Raw genomic sequence first — 21,205 nt, 5'->3', positions numbered from 1 at the left:
GATAATTGTTTCCTTTTTCTTTTATAACCTAGACAGCCTCTTTTCACCGTGACTCTAGCGAAACAAACAGGAGGCCAGTAGCGACAAGCATCCAGAGACCCCAGGCCTGTTGGGTGCATCGATCGAGGCTGATCACCCACTGTCAGCCTCAAAGCTAATCACTGTCAGCGGTAACAGATCATGTTCCCGTTACAGACGGGCCACACCGAGACAGGACGGATGGAGGCTATCGACTACGTGTGTATGTGTGTGACTGTGTATGTATGTATGTTTGTGTGTATGTGTATGGATTCTGTGTGTGCGTTTGTTTTTGTGTGTAGGTGTTTGTTTGTGTGTGACTGTGTGTATGTATGTGTGTTTGAGTGCATGTGTATGTATGGGGATAGTGTGTGTGTGTGTGTGTTTGTATGTGTGTTTGTGTGTATGTGTGTGTATGGATAGTGGGTTTGCGTGTGTTTGCTTGTATGTGTATGAATAGTGTGTTTGTGTGTATGTATGTGTGTGTGTGTGTGTGTGTGTGTGTGTTTGCCTGTACGTGTGTTTGTGGGTGTCTGTCTGTGTATGGATCGTGTGTTTGTGTGTATGTGTGTGTGTGTGTGTGTGTTTCTGCATGTGTGTGTGTGTCCGCAGTCCTGAATGATCCCTCTGCTTCCAGCGGACCACAGGAAACCTCTCATTGTGTGATCTGGAGCACAGCGCCGTGTCGTCCATTGTGCATTGACGTCTGAAGGCCGCCCGCTGGGTGAATCAGATTATACCATCCTGGGGGGAAAAATAACCCCTTCTGCTGCCATTGTCAGAGGCCAGGGATATGATGTTTTTATCTATTCATCCCCGAATCAATCAGTACGTCGGAGACAAAGGAAGACAACCAAACACAGGAGAACGGATGCTGTCACTGAGACAACATGAACCACCATTCTGAGTGTATCTCGGGCCCATGGTCAGACTTATCTCCAGATGGCGGGCAGGGGAACTAGTGTAAGGCAGAAGTCGGCAGCAATGTGATAACAGGTGAGCAGAATGGGAACGGATCAGGCAAAGTGACTCGACGCGACAACTGATGGACCTGTCTGCGCGGACACGTTGTTGTCGGACTGAGATGCATTCAGGCTTAGGGGTTTGATGTTAGTTTGGCTAGGATGTGAAAAAACGCACCGTGTTTTGGTCATGCTTTGTTGAATAGCTGACGACTGACTCACACAATTTCTTCATCTTATTTCCACTCCATGTTTGAATCAGTGTTTGCCCTGGTACAAAACACCTCACTGTCTCTCACTCCCACCCCAACCCCATCTAACTGTCTCACTCCCACTCCCAACCCCATCTAACTGTCTCACCCCCAGCCTAACCCCATCTCACTGTCTCACCCCCACCCCCAACCCCATCTAACTGTCTCTCACTCCCACTCCCAACCCCATCTCACTGTCTCTCACTCCCACCCTAACCCCATCTCATTGTCTCACCCCCACCCCCAACCCCCGTCTCACTGTATCACCCCCACCCTACTGTCTCACCTCCACCCCCCGTCTCCCCCACGCAGGACGTGAACTTCAACATGCTGGACACCACCGGGGTGGGGCTGCTGAAGAGCGTGGAGCAGCTGCTGTCGGAGATCTTCATCCCCACCCTGAGGAAGATGAACCACGGCTGGGGCGAGCTGGCCAGCCCCCAGGCCCAGGACATCAAGAGGGACTTCATGGCCTCGCTGGAGAACTTTGTGTCCGTGCTGGCCGGAGCGCAGGACAACCTGCAGGAGAAGGTGAGGCAGAGACACATGCAGATATCCACACGCATGTGCATACAAATGCACTTAACCGTGCACAAAAACATCTGCATTTAACGTGCATATATATATGCATGCATGCTCTCTCTCCCTCTCAGTCTCTTCCTCTCTCTCTATAACAGGCTTTCTTATTTATGATTGATATAAAAACCAAGAGACATTACTAATGGACGTTTTCGCCGAAGGTTAACTTGCGGGAGTGTGAGGGCTTTGACCTGCGGACTCTCAGGGGCCCTTCAGACTACATGGCGGCGGCCAACAGCAGTGAGACCCTGGAGAGAATGGAGGTCTGCTTGAAGGTCTGGATCAAGCAGATCGAACAGGTGAAGAGCGGGCGCTATCACCAGGACGTTTAGTCTGTCGAGGCCACTTTCTTTTTGAATCCAGTCGAAGACTTCACCGTCCATTAAAGGTGGTTTCGTCTCGATGTGATGGCACGTCAAGCGATTCGAAAATATAAGGCGGCGTTGACATGCAAGGTTGCGTCGTGTCTGAAGGAGGAGAAGAGGTTCTGAATTGAAATGGCTTTGATCGGCTGTGATGCAGAATATGGAAATGTTGAAAACTTTACCCAGATGGAGCCAGCCTTGATACAAAGACTGGAGGCAGGGGCTGGCTTTGATTATAATATATTCAGAGAGCATCATTGTCATCAGAATTGAAATTTTACCGATACAATATGCATAAAATATTTCGAGAACATAATCGAACATAAAGCTATGTGATGTTCAAGACAAAATTTGACAAATTGGCCGTACAGGATCAGTAGACTGCAATCGTTGTATGATTCAACACGATAGTTCCGATTGCCGAATAAAAACACTGAAATGCAATTCACATGATTAACGGCCTAACACGTCAGGTCCTGGCCGAGAGTGACCAGCTGAGGAAGGAGGCGGACGACCTGGGTCCTCGTGCCGAGCTAGACCACTGGAAGAAGCGCATGTCCCGCTTCAACTACCTGCTGGACCAGCTGAAGAGCCCCGCCGTCAAGGCCGTGCTAGGCGTACTCGTCGTGGCCAAGTCTAAACTCATCAAGGTGGGAGGGGGACCATGCTACCACATCTGATACTAGCTGCTCACAGTTTTTCACTACTTCAGAAGTTATTTTCCCGCTCTTTTCGCCACAGATCCATTTGATTCAGAGACAAAAACTTATTTTCATCCTTTTCCCATATTAATAATTTGTTCCTTAACATAATTAAAGCCTACTCCATATACTTGGCACTCACAGCATACAATATTCAAACAATATACAATAATTCCGCCCTCACAGTACTTAATTATCCTAAATCATCCCGCACCGTAAAAGTTCTCCTTGTTTGCATCTTTCCCGTGCCTCCAGTCGTGGAAGGAGCTGGACACCAGGATAACGGACTCTGCCAACGAGGCTAAAGACAACGTCAAGTACCTCTACACTCTGGAGAAGTTCTGTGACCCGCTCTACAACAGCGACCCTGTAAGAGAAGCATCTAGAATTATTACGTGTCCCGTGCCAGATGTTTAAATGATTGGATAATTCACTCTTGAGAACAGACTCAAACTGCATGAGAGTGTCACTATGACACATTTCCAATGAAAAATAAATTAAATCAAGATTTGATTAACGATTGCTTATTCCCTAGAATACCCCCCCTCAAGTCATATTGGTATTATAAAAAATAGTACTTAGTTTTGTATAGCACCTTATCCAAGCTATCTTGTTGTATGGCCTAGCACTTGTAGTGTCTGCTAAATGCCCTAATTGTAAATGTAAATATTTGTTGTTGGCATCCACTGTCCATCCACTCTGTCCATCCATGTCAGATCAGGGCCACAATGGACTTTTAAAATCATAATGTAAGTCAGTAAGAAAATAACTGAAGTTCATGTTGACATTTTGACGTAAGGTGTCGATGGTGGACGCCATTCCTGGTCTGGTGAACGCCATCAGGATGATCCACAGCATCTCCCGATACTACAACACGTCTGAGAAGATCACCTCGCTGTTTGTCAAGGTGAGGCTGTCTCTCACGATACCGCACACCGTGCTACAAAGATACCCAGCACCATGATAACAATGACCTAGTTTAAAAGTTGTATTTATTTATTTCATTCCTTATCTGCTGCATACCTCTCACATCATACTGCCCTAGTCTAAGCATGTACTTTGTTATCAGCTTGCATGCTGATTAGTGGGGGAAATTAAAAAAGCTGTCATCAATCACAACTTTCACCTGGGTCATTAAGGTGGACATATTATACCACCAGGTGTGAGTGTGATTAGCCGTTGCACACCGTTTTGCAAATCTGCCTCACCTGACATCACAAGTGGGCGTGTCCACCCAGATGTGTGCTGGATAGATCAGTCTGCCAGCCTACCCAGTGGACGGTAGCAAACGTTGCTCATCCATCCAGCACAGATCTAGGATGGACGTGCCCATTGTGATGTCAAAAGAGGCCGATTTTCAAAACGGCTTGTAACGGCTAATCCCACTCACACCTGGGGGTATAATGCGTCACCATTTAATGACAAGGTCCCCCAGATACAGTGGCTCCATCAGGGTTGAACCCCGGGTTCATCAACCTCACGTTTCCTCGTCTTCTCCCCCAGGTGACCAATCAGATGATCACAGCATGCAAGGCGTACATCACCACCAGCGGCTCAGTCACCCTCTGGGACCAGCCGCCGCAGCAGGTGATCGAGAGGATCGCCGCCTCCATCCGCCTCAACCAGGTACCCTGCGCTCACGGTGACCTCGGCACCGCCCCTCACGCTCATGTGTATGCTGGAGCTGCATTTTTTAATGCATTCGTTCACTAGGGTTGTTTACTGAGGATATGAAAAGAAACACACATGCAGGCACGCATGCACGCACAAACACACACACACACACACACACACACACACACACACACACACACACACACACACACACACACACACACACACACACACACACACACACACACACACACACACACCATGTACAATAGACCAGTGCATTGACTTTTGAAGAACGGACGAGTAATGGAGAGAGTCAGAGGGACAGAGAGAGAGAGAGACTTTCTGACTTTTCAATTTCACAAACTAGTGCAGTGCACTTCAAAACGTGCCTCTTCAAAACAAGCAGATTGCGTGGCCCCCGGTATTGCTTTTTGAAAAGACGCTCATTCAATCAACTTCCCTCTTGCCTCTGCACTTCCTTGGGTAATGGCAGTCCCTGTCAGGTGTGGAGTCGAATTGAACAGTGGTAGGGAACATACAGGGACTCCCGTTGTTATAGTTAGAGTAATATAACGTATAGTATATAGCCACCATCCAAGTACAGGGGCCAAATCATTTGCTGGACTGCACAGTCCTAAACAAATCATGATCACAAAGTCTAAAATGTACAGCACACCTTTACACCAGTCGGCCTCTGTTTACAGGAGTACCAGCGGTATTTCCACCAAACCAAGGAGAAGCTGGAACAGACTCCGGCGGAGAGGCAGTTTGACTTCAGCGAGATGTACATCTTCGGGAAGTTCGACACGTTCCAGCGACGCCTCACCAAGATCCTGGAGCTGTTTGCCACCATCGCCACGTACTCCGCCCTCCAGGACTCCAAGATAGAGGGCCTGGAGACCATGGCCACAAGGTTCCAGGTGAGTGGTATGGTACTGATCGACCGCTTTCATGAAGCCTTCCATGTGGGCCACGTTGTTTCGAGGGTGGGCTTCTGCAGAGATTCTAGCGGTGTTGATGTGTGACACACTATGTGTCGGCTCGGCTCCCCGAAGGGAAGCAGGGGAGCAGGGAATACGCATGATGAAACAGAAAGGCAAAAGTTGTCTGAACTTAAAACGAACCGAGCATGAATAAGTAATAGGACGTTTAGATTAAAGCGGTAGTTGGTCTACCCCTCCAGTGAGCTCTGTTCTGCGAGTTTGTGACTAGTGCTGGTGGTTTCAGCATGAGCGGCCGCAATGTTTACTACTAAACGACGGCCCATTTAACTGATTGTATACAGTTAAAATGTTTCTTTGGATCTAAAAGCCTGGTGGCTTTAGACACACTAGCCTGAGACAACAGAGACTTTATTTTGCATATTTTAGGCCCAGTTTAGTATTTATTTTGTTCATTACAAAATAGTTTAAGCAACTACTGAAGTCATTCTGTCGTTCCGTAAAACATTGTCCAAAACCAATTTTAAACCTGCCCTCTTCTGTGTGATTAATATATCTCACTTGAAACATGAGCATGGTGATATCCTAATTACATAGCATGAGACGCTGGAACCTGCACCTACCATTATACTCCTTGTGGGTCCTGGCCTGGATCCATCCACCGTTATCACTGTTATTAATGTAACTCTGTGCTTAGCCTCCCCTCCCCTCCACAGCCAGAGACACTGGCCTTGGGACGCCCACATTATAGCGCTGCAATGGGCTGATGCATCACTGCAATGGGCTTCATGGGTTTTGGTTGTTTGTGCTTGGGGGCCAATACTGAATAAATCAGACACACCTAACCCACCATTAGTGCTCTGCGTTAGCATCTAGCTTTGTGTGGCAGATACGCAGAAAATATATATTGAATGTTGAATGAAATAGAATGTTAAAATGAAACCACAGGCAGATTTCAACCGTTTAACGAAACAAACATGTTTCATGATTTGTTTTAGGTTTGTTTAGAAACCCTTTCTGCCTTGCAGCTACTATCTCCTGCCATTAGGGGGCGCTGCAGCCCCCTCAGCATACACGTTCAGACCTACTTATAATTCTGACTTCAGAATACTTTGATGAAATCCCTAACTGATGGTTGTAATTCTATTTACCTATAATTCACTGTCAAATTAGTGTGGCCCACGTTTTATTTAATCAGCCTCTTCGGCGGACGAGAAACGGAGAGAAAACAACATGGAGGGGTAGCATCCATAATGTAATTCATGCCCACATTACACTGACAGGGTCAATGAGGGCAGGCTCACGGTGCGAGCCGCCGACCACGACCCAGTATTGACAGCTTATACGTTTTAGGGAAAAAAAATCCAATCTCTCTGTCCCTTCAGACTTAAACAGGATGGCAAGGCAATCTGGTATTTTCATCAAACAAAGCGATGGATAGTCTGCCTGTGTTTATCGCTCAGCCAGAGAGATTTCATGTGCACAAACATGACTTCAAGGGCCCACATCCTGCCACACATGTGAGGGATTGTTCTGGTAAAATATAGATATGTGCCTAATGCTGATGTGAGAGAGCAATTCAAAAATACAATATTGGTTTGCATGAGGTATGTGACTAGATTAGTAAATTGGTTTTGCAGCCTAGTTCACTGTTCTAACATGCTGATTGTTGAAGTGTCTCGATGAAGTGTATCATGATTTGCCTTTTTGAAACAAGACATTTTGCTAATTGCCACTTTTCTGTGTTCTGCCGCGTTGGATTGACAGACTGCAGAAATGCAGGGGAAATGGGAGGTAAATTTGCGCCATTGTTTTAATTTTCATTCATTTAACATAATAACCACGATGCTCACCTTTGCTATACGCACGCATGTAAAATGTATGAACCTCAAAAGAAAAGTACACATAACACTCTCTGCAAGTGCATGGAAACAGTGCAATCATGTGGGATTTTACACAACTCCCTTCTATTTGCTCATGTTCACCAGCATTAGCATGATCACTCACCAAAGCATTCGTGTGCCTAAAGTACACGGTGGTGAATTGAAGTTGACTGAAGTCCTCAACCTTTCATGGAGGTTGGGAGTTTGCTAAACAGAGCATCCATATTTAATGGAAACGATGTGGTGTAAATGAACTGCTGTTGCACTGTGTTCCCTCACTGCCTTGGTAGGAGTTAGCCGCAGGCTAAGGGGGATGTCTTGTCACAATCAATATTAACACATTTCTTTATAGACACAGCCTCGCTTTACTCTAAATGCAGCCTTTGAAATGTTGTTGTTTTGTATGAACTTGTACAAATGCTGAGGAAAAGTGTGTGTTTGTGCTGTGTCGTTCATGGGTGTTTGTGCCAGGCTATTGTACAAGGCATGAAGAAAAAACATTACAGTTTCCTGGACCAGAGAAGAACCGACTTTGACGTAGACTATGAAGAATTCTGTCAAAGCACCACTGAACTACATGTAAGCTACCGAGAAAAAGGCATCAAACGTTTTGTACACACTTCAACACAACTGCAACCGAAAGACACCCTTGGGTTTCATTGTGTTTTTGCCCTCCAGAATCAGCTGAAGAATTTCATGGACAGCACGTTTGAAAAGATTCACAACACAGAGCGGGCTCTGAATGTGCTGAAAAAATTTGAAAGGTAATCGCACCATACGAATTCTACATTGGCTGTCTCTGTTAATGTGTTTTATCTATACAAACACTGTGATATTCATTGACCTCACATGAAATTCTCATGCTTGCATATTTTGAATGCTCTCACATTCTACCAAAGTCCTCGCACATACTGCTTTTCATTCAAAATCATCTTACAAACTATTTATTCTACTTAACATTTCTTTTACCTTTATCGTCTTTAAAACATCGTCCTTTCAATGTTTTAATTTGTTTTATAAAGCACTATGAACGGCTTTGTGTTAGAGCCGTTCTCTACAAAAACTCCACTGGCCTCCTCCTTGAACTTCAACAGCAGTATTTGAAAAGGGATTCATACTACATTCACATTTACGGAATTTGCAGACTCCAAAGCGACTTACAACCATTCATTCACTCATTCGCACACCGACGGCGATGTCAACCAAGCAGGGCGACAGCCAGCTCGTCAGGAGCAGTTAGGGTGCGGTGTCTTCCTCAGGGACACCTCGACACTCAGCTAGGAGGAGCCGGGGGATCGAACCAGCAACCTTCCGGTTACCAGTCGACCCGCTCTACCTCCTGAGCTGCCGCCGCCCCGTATACTTACACAAACTCCTCCTCTAAACCCCATCAGGCTGGGCATCCCAGACCTGGGCATCCAGGACAAGTACCAGCACATCCTGCAGAACTACAGCCGGGACATCGAGATGGTTTCCCGTACCTACACCCGGCAGAAGCTAGACCCCCCCATCGGCCGGGACCTGCCCCCCGTGGCGGGCCGCATCATGTGGGCCAGGCAGCTGTACCGGAGGATCCAGGATCCCATGGACCTCTTCCAGCAGGTTGGGGGTCGACGCTTTACAGTTTGACATGGCTGATACGTGTGCTTTGTTTTCCCATTTTGCATTCTCTACTGGTTTCAGTTGTAGCCGTTTAAAGGGGACATATTGTTCCACCAGGTGTGCGTGTCAGTAGCCGTTACAAACCGTTTTGAAAATCTGCCCTCTTCTCACATCACAAGTGGGCTTGTCCTAGATGTATGACGGCTAGGGGAGCAACGTTTGCTACGGTCCACAGGATAGGCTGGTAGACTGATCTATCCAGCACACATCTATATGGACACGCCCACTTGTGATGTCAAAAGAGGCAGATTTTCAAAACGGCTTGTAACGGCTAATCACAGTCACACCTGGTGGTATAATATGTCCCCTTTAAGGTCGGTGCACTTTGTTAGAAGCTGGAGCTGCCATTAACTTAATTGCTATAGTATGCTAATGCTAACCATTCTCCCCATTGTGAACACAGCAAGCCGGCGTTCTGTCCACGGTGGAGGCCAAGAGGATCATCCGGAACTACAACCGCGTTGCCAGGGTTCTGCTGGAGTACGAGATGCTCTACCACCGCGGCTGGATGCAACAGGTCCGAGGCTAGCCGGCTAGCCGTTCGCTTAATGATGAGAGAAAGATATTGACAATATATTTGGCCATACAATATCACATAGGATGTACTTCATTCATCCCAGAAGGAATTTTTGGGAATTATAACAACCATATCACTCACATAACTTTTATTTCCTGTATTATCTGGATGTTTTATTCTAAAACACATATTTTTTGATTGTGTATTATTTATATATATGGAATAAAGCAATAGATTGCTGATGGCGTTTCACTATAAGCTCTGGTTGGTTTGGTTCTGCTCTCTCTTCTGTACCACCCCATCCATGTGTGCTGTGTCGCCCCCCGTCCCCCCCCACGTTACTCCAGATGGACGGTGCCAGGCTGGGTCTGCAGGCCTCCCTTCTGGTCCGCTCCACCGAGACGGGGGAGCTGTTTGTCAACTTCGACCCAGAGATCCTGACACAGATCCGGGAGGCGGACTGCATGAGCAGGATGAAGCTGGAGGTTCCCCCCTTCGCCTCCCTGCTGCAGCAGCGACAGGCAAACCTCAAGGGCAACTTCAACAAGCTACAGGTGGTGATCTAGTTATATACTGTGTGTCATTTGGGATCCAGCGGTCCTGCTATGCAACAGCAGAACCTTCTGGGGGTGAGACGGCACAGAGCGGGGGCTGGAAACCCAAAGCAGTAAGGGGTGGAGTCAGTGGCGTACTGGCCATCAGCCAACTCATCCGGGTGGGCAGCAATCTGATCGGCCAAGGAAAGCCATGGACAAGAACATAGTCTCACAGTAAAGACTTTACTGTGTGGCACAGGCCCTCAACCTCTAATGAGTATAATAAATAATCCCCCCGCCCATCTGTGTTTGACTGTCCTATATATCACTCCTAAACCATAACCCACTGTCGTATATACGCCGCCCCCCTCCCTAATCTATATTTTTTGTTCCATAAACCTTTTGCTTCGTTTCCCTTTCAACTTCACATTAATAATCGTACATTGAAAGTACCACAACAGTGACCATTCAATCATGTACTAATTGTTTCAAATACGATACATGTTCCAGAATCCAAATCAACATGTAAATCGTTGTATACGTTGGTCTACAGACTGCATTTCTACAGGGTAAGGTCTATAAAGCTCTGATGGGGTTGTGCTTCTCTTGACAGCTGATGCTGAGGGAGAGCTGCCGGGTGCGCAGTAAGATCCAGAGTGCCTTTGAGCAGCTGGTCATGCCCCATGTGGCAAAGGTAAGACCGGGAATGGACCCCAGAACACGCGCGGCATTCAAGATACCAAACAGTATCGCTTGTGGTACTGATAATGTTCATCGTGATGGTCCATGGGGAATCATAGAGGATGTTGGAGGGTCCCACTTTCAGGCACATTTAAGATCAGTTTTGGAACAATGAATAACAGTTGATCAATAAATGTATTTTACTTGAATTACTGTTTTCATTAATTCATTCAGAATGTCCATTCTTAAAAATTTTGGATTAGGATTTTACATTTCACCAATCTCTAAAGCACTAATAGCCTTATAGCTTATATCTAAGATCTTTCAATGTATTATACATGAATTACTGTCATCGTTGATTAATTCATAATGTATCAGTTCAATCTAGTTTTATATGTCTGTGTTAATAACTTGTTAATTAGGTAGACGAGGCGATACAGCCCGGCCTGACCTCCCTCACCTGGACCTCGCTGAACATCGACAAGTACCTGAGCCGCATCAACATCGCCCTGGGTAACAAAGACAAGGCAGCACCCACCTTACACACCCACCACCACCATCTCATCCACTTCAACCCCCCCCCACCCCCCCACCCACCCACCCACCCACCCACCCACCACCAGCACCACCTTACACACCCACCAGCACCCGCATTCCTCCACTGTGCCCCCATCTAGTGCTGAGACAAGGATCTGATACAGTAGACCGATGGTTGGATGATTAGAGTGTTGATCATTGAAGAGCGAGAAAAGAGATCAAACATTTACTGCTATTAAATGAATTCTCTGGTGTAGCTTGTAAACATTGCAAGCAATTTTGGGATTTCGCTCAAGGCTTTTTATACATTATATATGGGGATTTTGGTATTCATGACATTTTAAATAAATCATCCATTAAAAAATAAATAAATATAATTTATGTATGTGAAAATGAGTTTCCTCGATGCACAATATTGTTGGTAAAAACATTTTTACTTAAAAACAATACCACAACAGTCGAGTCACTTGCACAACTCAAGCCCCCCTCCAGTCTAGAACTCTGGCCCTCTTAAGGAGCACCAGAATGGGTGTGGCTCAATTAACCTATGAGCCACAGCTGCAGCGGTTGCCGGCACCGTGCGTCACATTCAACATTAACAGATGTGTGAATGCGTGTGTGCGTGTTGATCAGTTACGTGTTGCGGGTAGTGTCATATGTACGTGAGAAGGAGGGGCTACCTTTTCACAGGATGCACAAAAAGAAAAACTAGCAACGCCAGTGTCATCTTCCTCTCAACTAGTGCGTTCATGAAAGCCTCTTTAGAGGAGTGCTCGTCCATCATCCTTCTGCCCCCCCCCCCCCCTCTGTCCGTCTGTCCGTCCAGGGGACCTGGAGCTGCTGATGGACCGCGTCAACGACCTGGTGGAGTTCCGTATCGACGCGGTACTGCAGGAGATGAGCGCCACCCCACTGTGCGTTCTGCCCGACGACCAGCCCTTCGCCTGCGACGAGTTTGTCCAGACCACCAGGGTGAACACACACACACGCACGCACAATTGCACGCATATACACACACGCACGACACACATATACACAGACACGTACACAAACACACACACACACGTACACATGTACGCACGCACACGCACGCTCGCACGCACGCACGCACACACACACACACACACACACACACACACACACACACACACACACACACACACACACACACACACACACACACATTTACACATGTACACGTACACACACATAAACACACATTTACAGCTAGAGGGCGCACAAACACACACATACACTTACAAAACAAACACGCACACACAGAAACGCACAGAAACACAAAAAAACTAAATTTGACTCATTAAACTTTATTGGCACGACCTGGCACAGTGCACAGCAGTGTCACAGCAGTATTTTAACACAACTGTAATGATGAACCAGGCAGAACAGTAAAAATTGATTTTGTTTGCGTCAGTTTCTTGTCTCTGTGACACCACCCAGGTGTGTCCCATTACCCTTAATGACCCTCGTAGCCCCACCCCCCAAGCAGCTTCCTGTGATATGGTTGGAGGCAGGAAATTAAAGGGGATAGCTCAAAGCCATTTCTTTTTACCCTGATTGTAGTTATTAAGATGAAAGACAACGTTTACCAAAAATGATTTATGTTTAATGGAAGAAGGAAGTGCATAATAAGTGCCCACATTTCCATATGTTTTGCAATGTTTGCAGAACTCAAATTTTTACATAATATGATCATTTGCATACTAATGGATTTCAACTTGAGGAGCTATTATTGTTGTTGTTGCCTACGTTATTAAAGACCCTGTCATACCCCCACCGCCACTGTTTCATCTACATCTTATCCAAATGTAACCACAGATGGTGTTTTCTTAACCCATGGGATGATTCAAATAGATTGCTTGTCCAACATGTAATTCTTGTGCCTATAACAAATACATTACCATCGCGGCATCTCTTTACATTTAGTGTGACAGTTCCTCAGTGTCGACGCTGAGTAGATCATTTGGAACAGAGGCAACCGTTCATTAATCAATACCAGCCAACATCGGCTAACCAGATTGGGTCATTGTTCCGAGTATGTTAAGCAGACGAAATGACATGTGCTATGACATTCTTATGGTTTTACATTATGCGTATCTACCATGTTTACACCCTGAGGCATCGCAGGAGATCTTCTGAGTGCTTTTAGGCTGAGGAGGCAGCCAATGGAGCGAAGAAGAACGCATTCATCATCTTTACCTGTCGTTTTCGTCGCTCCCTACAGGAGCTGTGTATCAAAGGTGCCCAGAGCCTCCACACCAAGAGCTCATTGGTGGAGGAGGCAGCCAATGAGCTGATCAACATGCTGCTGGAGTTTGACAACGGCCACAAGGAGGAGGAGGGAGAGGTGGCCACACCTGCCGGTCAGGCTGAAGCTAGAGCCCCGGACCACGTCGACGCAGACGGTAAACCTCACACGGGACACCTTACTATAGAGTGTGTGTTCAACACCCGCGAAAGATCACAGTTACCAATTGAGCCTGTAGGGGGAGCCATAGAGGCAGAATGTATGACGGAAGGCTGGTTCCAAATGTTCAACGTTGAATTGGGGTGATTTGATAATGGAGAAGTACAGAACGTCTGTCTCAATACTTGTGAGGTACGCACACAGACAACAGAAAGGAACATTGCTCATTAAACATGCACAGGCATACCCATGCGCGCACTGCACATGCACGCACATAGACACATAAAGACCAAAGACAGAAAGTTTAACAATTTTAGACTAGGATTTTACCTTTCAACAATCTCAAAAGAAGCCTTACAGCTTGAACAAAGACAACGTTTTTTTTTTTTAATGTAAGCTAATGGTTACGAATTCTGGCCTAAAAATGTGCTCTCTGTGTGCATCCTTCGTTGCCAGTATTTAAACATTTTTTTGCATTTTACATTTAGCAGACGCTTTTATCCAAAGTGACTTACTCAACGGTTCATGCATACATTCACAGTCAACCATGCAAGGCGACAGCCAGCTCGTCAGGAGCAGTCAGGGTTAGGGTGTCTTGCTCAGGGGCAACTCGAGGCGGGGAATCTAACCCCCCCCCCCCCATGATCTCCTAGGCGAGGAGGACAGCCGCTCGGACGCCCGCCTGTTCTCCAGGAATACCCTGGCCCCTCCGGGCCCCGGGGGCCCCTCCACTGCCTCGCCCCTGGTGCGGGGCCGGAGGAAGAAGAGGGACCTTCTGGAGGTGATGGAGGAAGAGGCCCAGGAGCTACTCTCCCACTTCAACCACCGCAACGTGGACGCCCTGCTGCGGCTGACGCGCAACACCTTGGAGGGCCTCCGCCGCCGCATCCACGCCTCCACGCTCACACACTTCCTGGGTGAGACACACACACTCACTTCCTGGGTGAGGCGCGCACACACGCGCGGCATCTGGGGATCAGGATGTTGTCATCTAGATAATTTTGTGTCGGACATACTGGATTATTATTAGCCAGGGCACTAGTAGTAGTAGTAGTAGTGGAAGTGGTAGAGGTAGTAGTAGTGGTGGTAGTAGTTGTAGTAGAAGTAATGGTAGTGGTGGTTGTGGTGGTGGTGGTGGGAGTAGTAGAAGCAGTAGTAGTAGTAGTATTAGTGGGAATAGTTGTTGTAGCAGAAGTAATGGTAGTACTAGTAGTAGTAGTAGTGGTGGTGGTTATGGTGGTAGTGCTGGTGCTGGTGGGAGTAGTAGAATCAGTAGTAGTAGTAGTAGCAGTAATAGTAGTAGTAGTAGTAGCAGTAATAGTAGCAGAAGTCGTAGTAGTAGAAGCAGTAGTAGTAGTGGTAGCTGTAGCATTTTTAGCATAGCATTGGCAGATTAAAACAAGATTAGATATTTCATTAGTACTAGTAGTAGTAGTAGTAGTAGCACAGAGCAAGATGAAGCATAGCTAGGTTGCTTTAAGTTGAGTCAATGAACCGTTTCTCCTGTGGCTAGTCTTCATATCTGGGATACGTTATAGACGTTATATGATAAACAGGATCTAACGAGAGTCTAATCCATCTAATGGATAATAACGAACCCCCAATCGCCCTCCCCCGCTCCCGTAGCCCAGGGCGACCCTCCAAGCCGCAGCATCAGGACCGGGAACCAGGCCATCTTCAGGGCCAACGTCATCCTCTCCATCCCCAACGTCGCCATGGTGCCGGCGCTGGAGGAGGTGCAGCAGGCCCTGAACCGGGCGGTGGAATGTGTAGTCAGCGCCAGCAAGGGAGTGGGCCAGTGGAGCAAGGAGCGGATCTCTAAGGTGGGCTGTGGGCTCTGATATATGGTTATTATCATCATCAGTGTGGTCATTCAGCGGTGGTGATGGCGGTTCAGCGGTTTGACTTGAGACTTGAGGTTGCTAAAGGGTGAAGACACTCAAGGATGTATAAATGATAATATATGATGTAATAATATATCATAAGTACAATATTAGTATGATTATTAATAATAATAACCATTATATTAATAAAAACATAATTTATATAAATCAATACTATATACTATTATATTGATAAATAAAAAATATATATATTCCGATAACATATTATACTATTTTATTAACAAAGACATTCATATATATTAATAGTATAATATATTATTATTAATCCTATTGATTAGGGATGGGCACGAGTAGTAAATTCCAAACTCGAGTGATCGAAGAAATTCCTCGAGGATCAATCGAGTACTCGTTAAATCAAATCTATTTTTAGAATGCAACGCATCTGCAGCAGGAATAGGCCTGATGATGAACGGCAATATTACCAACCAAACATGTAATGCTTATTCTCCATCAAAACAGTCAGAGTTATCAGAGTATTCATTATTTATTTTTGCAAACGTTCAAAACACATTTTCCTTACAAAAATAAATATGCGTCTCACAATTTAAATCACGTCGAACCAAGGCCTGTAACAGTTTTAAAAAAAAACAAAACAAGTAGCCTAACCATTGCAAATAAATGCTTAATGCTGCAAATAAAACGGCAGCAAATGGACTATGGAAATACTCAGCGTTGTGATCTTCTCTACACGCCCGGGATTACAGCTGCGTCTTGCGGCGGTGAAAATAGCCGACACACTTTCACTTTCACCGTTGCTGCGGGTCTGCTTTCCCGAACTCACCGTTCTGTTTCAGGAGCATATTGCCGCATAATACTTTCTGGTAGCTTGATTTCGCTTGGCATATTTTACATTTCACCTTATGATCTCCTATTTCTTTAAAGTATTTCAATTCTTCGCTGCGGTTTGCTTTAACCGCCATCTCTTAACTTTTTGAATTCTGGCGTGCCTGCACACGGCACGGAACGCGCCATGGAAATGGATGCATTAAATTTTCTTTGTGCCCACGTCATGCGTTAGTGGCGCCGACAGAAAATTGATACATTTGCTTCAGAAAACTTTGTTTGTGTGTGTATATGCAAACTCGAGTTTGCCTGTCCACCAACCGAGTTCATTTGTAACGAGGAGTACTCGAGTAATCGATTCCTCACGCCCATCCCTACTATTGATAAATAATTAATTATTGTGTACCATATCTTGCTAATAATGGATGTGTGTAAACAAAGGTGGAGGGGTTCTGTATAGTTGTGCTTGTGATGGACACACAGGTTATGTGAGCCACTCTTCATCAAAGTGCACTCTTCTCCACCAGAAGGGTTTTTCCTGCCTGCATCAACACTATTTCACTTCTTTATGGGTGATGGTGTCTGGCGGGAAATGTGTCTACATCAAAACACAGAATAATAGGGTCCCTTTTGTGATTTGGCATTGTTGTTGCCGGTAAGAACCCCTCCTGAAATTGTGTGAGAAGAAGAAAGTGCAAGACCATTTGGGTTCTGCTCGGAACTACCAGAGACGGCTCAAGGATCTTTTGTTATTTTTTCTGTTGTTTGTTTGTTTGTTTGTTTTGTTCGTCTTTTCGCTGGTCCATCTGTCAGATCTTTCTTTCTTTCATTCTTTCATTCATTCTTTTGGTGTGGGCATCCTGGCTGTCAGTCTCAATGACTATTGATTTTTCCATCCATCTATATGGGGACATAAATAAATATCTATATATATTATAATTATTATATATTATATTGTTTTTCAATATCACTCAAGGCTTTTATAACTTCTGATGGGGATTTTGGTATTTGTGACATTTTAAATTAATCATTCCTCATAATAACAATAATGAATAAATAAATGTATCAATATATATAAATTCAACAAAAAGAGAAAACATAAATTGTACCCCTATATATTCCATGCAAATAATCATGGAAATGTGGGATTAACTCCGGACATTATTTCACGTCCACTTTCAGAAGAAGATGAGTGAGAGGCGAATGGCCGCCCTGAAACCAGAGAGCAGCGAGAGTGAGTCCGAGTCCGAAGACACCACACACAGGAGCCTGGCTGGTAGGTCCTCTCTGTCTGTCCCTCTGTTAGTCTGTCCCTCTGTCTGTCGCTCTGGCTCTATCAAACAGCTTGAAGTTGAATTCATTCAAAGTCATAAAACCTGAGAATTGAAAGCTTTGGATAATATGCTGTCCTATAAAAGTGACAGCATGGATTATAATAATCATTCCCTGTGTCCCCTCTGGGATTCATGTTATATTTATATGATATGGTCTCTTTCACTGTTTATTCTCTGTTCATTTGCCGAGCCTCATGTTCTTGGTCACCAGTAACATCAACAGCCATGGCGATCAATTACTGAATCATTTCCGAACATGTGCCAAAGGGAGCCGACGATAAAACAGGCTAGATCAATAAAATGGATGATAAAAAATCCATTACTTTAAAAATGAAAGGCACAAACAACAAAGGAGCACACATAATACAAAGAAAACATTAGACAGATAATTAAAATACATAGAAAACACATACACACACTCTGAAAGATGAAAGCATTAGCAGACTGGAACATCACGTCAATGTCCTAGTGCCCAGGATGGGCGAGTGTGACCATTACTCACTGTGTTGAATGGCCACCGGCTTCATCAGCCCCCCTGCGTCGCTTTCATGGCTCCGCCGAGCACCGGTGTGTGACTCACACCCCGAGCCAGGTGACCCCATCATTTACACGGCTCTGTTATGGACAGTATGTTGTTTTGGCACTAAGTTCAAAAGACATCACATGGAGGACGACAGATGAGACCTGGGTGTCAGCGCGGTGCTTTGATCAGCAGCGTGGCTGGCGGGAGTGGAGCTGGGTATGGCTAAAGGTAGCTAAATGTATGACCGGGAGGGGGGGTGGGGATGGACAGGGGGTGACAGCATGAAACAACAACAACAACAACGACAACAACATAACCACGGAACACGTTGTATCTGCAACCCCTTTCATTTCTTGGTAAATATTTGACTCACAAACGCGTTGACACGCACACACGCAGCCACACTTGCACACAATTAAACACACACGACACATGCACACACACACCGCAAACACAGGCACCCACACGCACACACACACACATACGCACGCACGCACACACACACGCACACACGCACAAATTGATAGGACCTGAAAAGGCTTTGCGAATGAAAATGTTCAGAGCAATCAACTCCCTTGTGATGAAGAAATAGAAGAAGCAGGATAAAACGTTGAAAAGGCTTTCATGTGACAATACCGTACTTTTAGAAAAATTACTCTAATCCCCGCCAAAAAAAAAAAACGGAAATTGTATTTTCTTGGTTCTTAAACCGGACGTGTGTGTGTGTGTGTGTGTGTGTGTGTGTGTGTGTGTGTGTGTGTGTGTGTGTGTGTGTGTGTGTGTGTGTGTGTGTGTGTGTGTGTGTGAACTCTCCATTATAAAAACATCTAATGTATTCCTGGTCCCCTCAGCACAGCATCCAATTTAATTCAATTATAAATGCAGTTCTTATTCCTGCTATTATACTCACCCCTAAAAAAAGGGTTATACTCCGGCAGCAGAAGTGGTGTCCCTTAATTGTACTTCTCTTAATTGCACTTCTCTTAATTGCACTTGGTTCACTGCTCATCCATACAAGGTTCTATGTCATCTAATATATTCGTACATTCGGTTTTATCTGTTCCTTTATTGGTGCCGCAAGATAATTCTCTGACTTGCTCCTCGATAAATATAAAAAATTGAGGACATTTTAAAGTTAAAATGTCCTCAATTAAACAACCCTCTCCCAGGGGAAAGACAAGCTACAACTTCTTGACGCCACCGTTCTTTTTTTGAAATCCCTTTCTGAATGCTGCATACATCACATAAATACGTTTCTCTCCGGTAGAATATTGAAACAGGAAACAAGGCTAAACTCCGCCCATTTCCATCCTAGGCTTCCGGTTCACGCTGAGTCCCGCCTCTCAGCAAAATTCCTGCTGTAACACAATACGACTTCTGGAACCCAGATTAAAACCCCACGACTGCTTACGTGTGACAACAATCCACTCCATGTCCTGATTCTAATCTTAACATTAACCTGAACTTGTTTCCAGATGGCAGCATGTCCGACATCTCAGCGTCGTGCGCGGTCCAGACGCTGCCCTTCCAAGCCAAGAACTACTACAAGGGGGTCTCTGAGAACAAGGAGATCGTCAAGCTGGTGTCGGTCCTGAGCACCTCCATAAACTCCAACAAGAAGGTGACGAGCCTTTCACACGTCTATGGGGTGTTCTTCTATCAGGGGGCCAGGAGACTGAGCCCGATGCACGTTACTGTTAGAGAACAGAAATAATGTATTGTGATAATGCTGTGATAATGTCTAAGGAAATATAAGAGAATATAGAAGGATATCAGATGTGTTTTTATGGAATACAAATATTAAATATGGGTCATACTATATTTATATGTGTCATGCTAAATATCTTTTGTATATATTTGGCATCCGTTGTTTGAAAAGGAATTTTTGTTTTTGTTTGTCTCAATAAAGTACCGCAAAATCAATCCTATTTTTCTGGGTGAGTGTATTCCTTTCAACAACGCTGATGTACTCTGTCTTCCGTCGGCCTAAGGAGGTGCTGACCGCGGTGGAGCGGTTCAGTCAGTACCACCACATCTGGAGACGGGATCGGGAGGACACCATCCTCACGTACGCCGTCCTTTCACACAGCACACAACAACAAGAAAGACCCAAGAGATTAATTTACCCTCGCGATTCTATACGACAGGATGGGACTGAAGTGAGCCGTTTGATTCAATTTCAAGCTATTTTTCTCTTTGTCTTTGTGTTTCGTCTCTAGGTTCAGCCAGGGGACACCGTTGCTTTCTGAGTTTGAGAGCCGGATCCTCTATTACCGAGACCTGGAGCTGGAGATCAACGGAGAACCGGAGTACATTACGGTCGGATCTCTGGCCCTGTATACAGGTGGGGTTTAAAATACATGCACGCACTCAAACACTCACTCACTCACTCACTCACTCACTCACTCACTCACTCACTCGCTCCTACTCTCTTACTCTCACTCACACACACACACACACACACACACACACACACACACACACACACACACACACACACACACACACACACACACACACACACGCACACGCACACACACTACTGCAAAATAAGCTTTGAGAGCAGCCAGAGATGTACAAGAGACAGGCTTTTTTTTTTGTGTTCCATTAAAAAGATTCTGAGGCTCTTGGCTGGTGGGTGGAAGGACAGATACTTGTTCCAGACGATTCATATGCTGTTCAAATGAGCAGGGCCAGTGTAGGTGTCACTGGTAGAAGCTACTTAGTAATTCTCCTCACACTGAGCAGAACTTTCCTGACAGCTTAAACCGTGACCTCAGAGTGATACTTTCAAAACAAAACAGCAGGATGGGACTCATGAATATTCATAGTTCCACTTGAAACTTGAATATTCAAAGTCGCATTAGTTAAAATGAACATGCATGATGGGTTTTTACATCGACAGGGCTCGACTAAATGCTCCAGTCCTCACACCGGAACAGCTGTCACTCTGTGTTGTGTTAAGCTATATTAGAGTGTACACCTT

General features: G+C 45.4%; 1 protein-coding gene across 1 annotated transcript in view; it reads left to right on the top strand.

Moving 5' to 3' along the window:
• Positions 1-21,205, top strand: part of dnah5 (dynein, axonemal, heavy chain 5) — a 138,397-nt gene that overhangs the window by 13,709 nt on the left and 103,483 nt on the right. Inside the window, exons 5-27 of the mRNA XM_030370379.1 lie at positions 1,544-1,762; positions 1,972-2,109; positions 2,649-2,825; positions 3,132-3,245; positions 3,676-3,783; positions 4,380-4,502; positions 5,198-5,413; positions 7,202-7,228; positions 7,789-7,896; positions 7,996-8,081; positions 8,712-8,919; positions 9,383-9,496; positions 9,844-10,050; positions 10,646-10,726; positions 11,136-11,226; positions 12,077-12,222; positions 13,493-13,673; positions 14,329-14,592; positions 15,302-15,498; positions 17,545-17,638; positions 19,695-19,840; positions 20,211-20,287; positions 20,439-20,563. Coding sequence (XP_030226239.1) covers positions 1,544-1,762; positions 1,972-2,109; positions 2,649-2,825; positions 3,132-3,245; positions 3,676-3,783; positions 4,380-4,502; positions 5,198-5,413; positions 7,202-7,228; positions 7,789-7,896; positions 7,996-8,081; positions 8,712-8,919; positions 9,383-9,496; positions 9,844-10,050; positions 10,646-10,726; positions 11,136-11,226; positions 12,077-12,222; positions 13,493-13,673; positions 14,329-14,592; positions 15,302-15,498; positions 17,545-17,638; positions 19,695-19,840; positions 20,211-20,287; positions 20,439-20,563 — 3,247 coding nt within the window. The remainder of the gene's footprint in view (positions 1-1,543; positions 1,763-1,971; positions 2,110-2,648; positions 2,826-3,131; positions 3,246-3,675; positions 3,784-4,379; positions 4,503-5,197; positions 5,414-7,201; positions 7,229-7,788; positions 7,897-7,995; positions 8,082-8,711; positions 8,920-9,382; positions 9,497-9,843; positions 10,051-10,645; positions 10,727-11,135; positions 11,227-12,076; positions 12,223-13,492; positions 13,674-14,328; positions 14,593-15,301; positions 15,499-17,544; positions 17,639-19,694; positions 19,841-20,210; positions 20,288-20,438; positions 20,564-21,205) is intronic.

Source organism: Gadus morhua, chromosome 11, assembly GCF_902167405.1.
Source record: "Gadus morhua chromosome 11, gadMor3.0, whole genome shotgun sequence".
In the NCBI taxonomy this organism is placed as follows: Eukaryota; Metazoa; Chordata; class Actinopteri; order Gadiformes; family Gadidae; genus Gadus; species Gadus morhua.
Note: the sequence above shows the minus strand (reverse complement) of the source record. Positions and strands in the feature narration are given on the sequence as shown.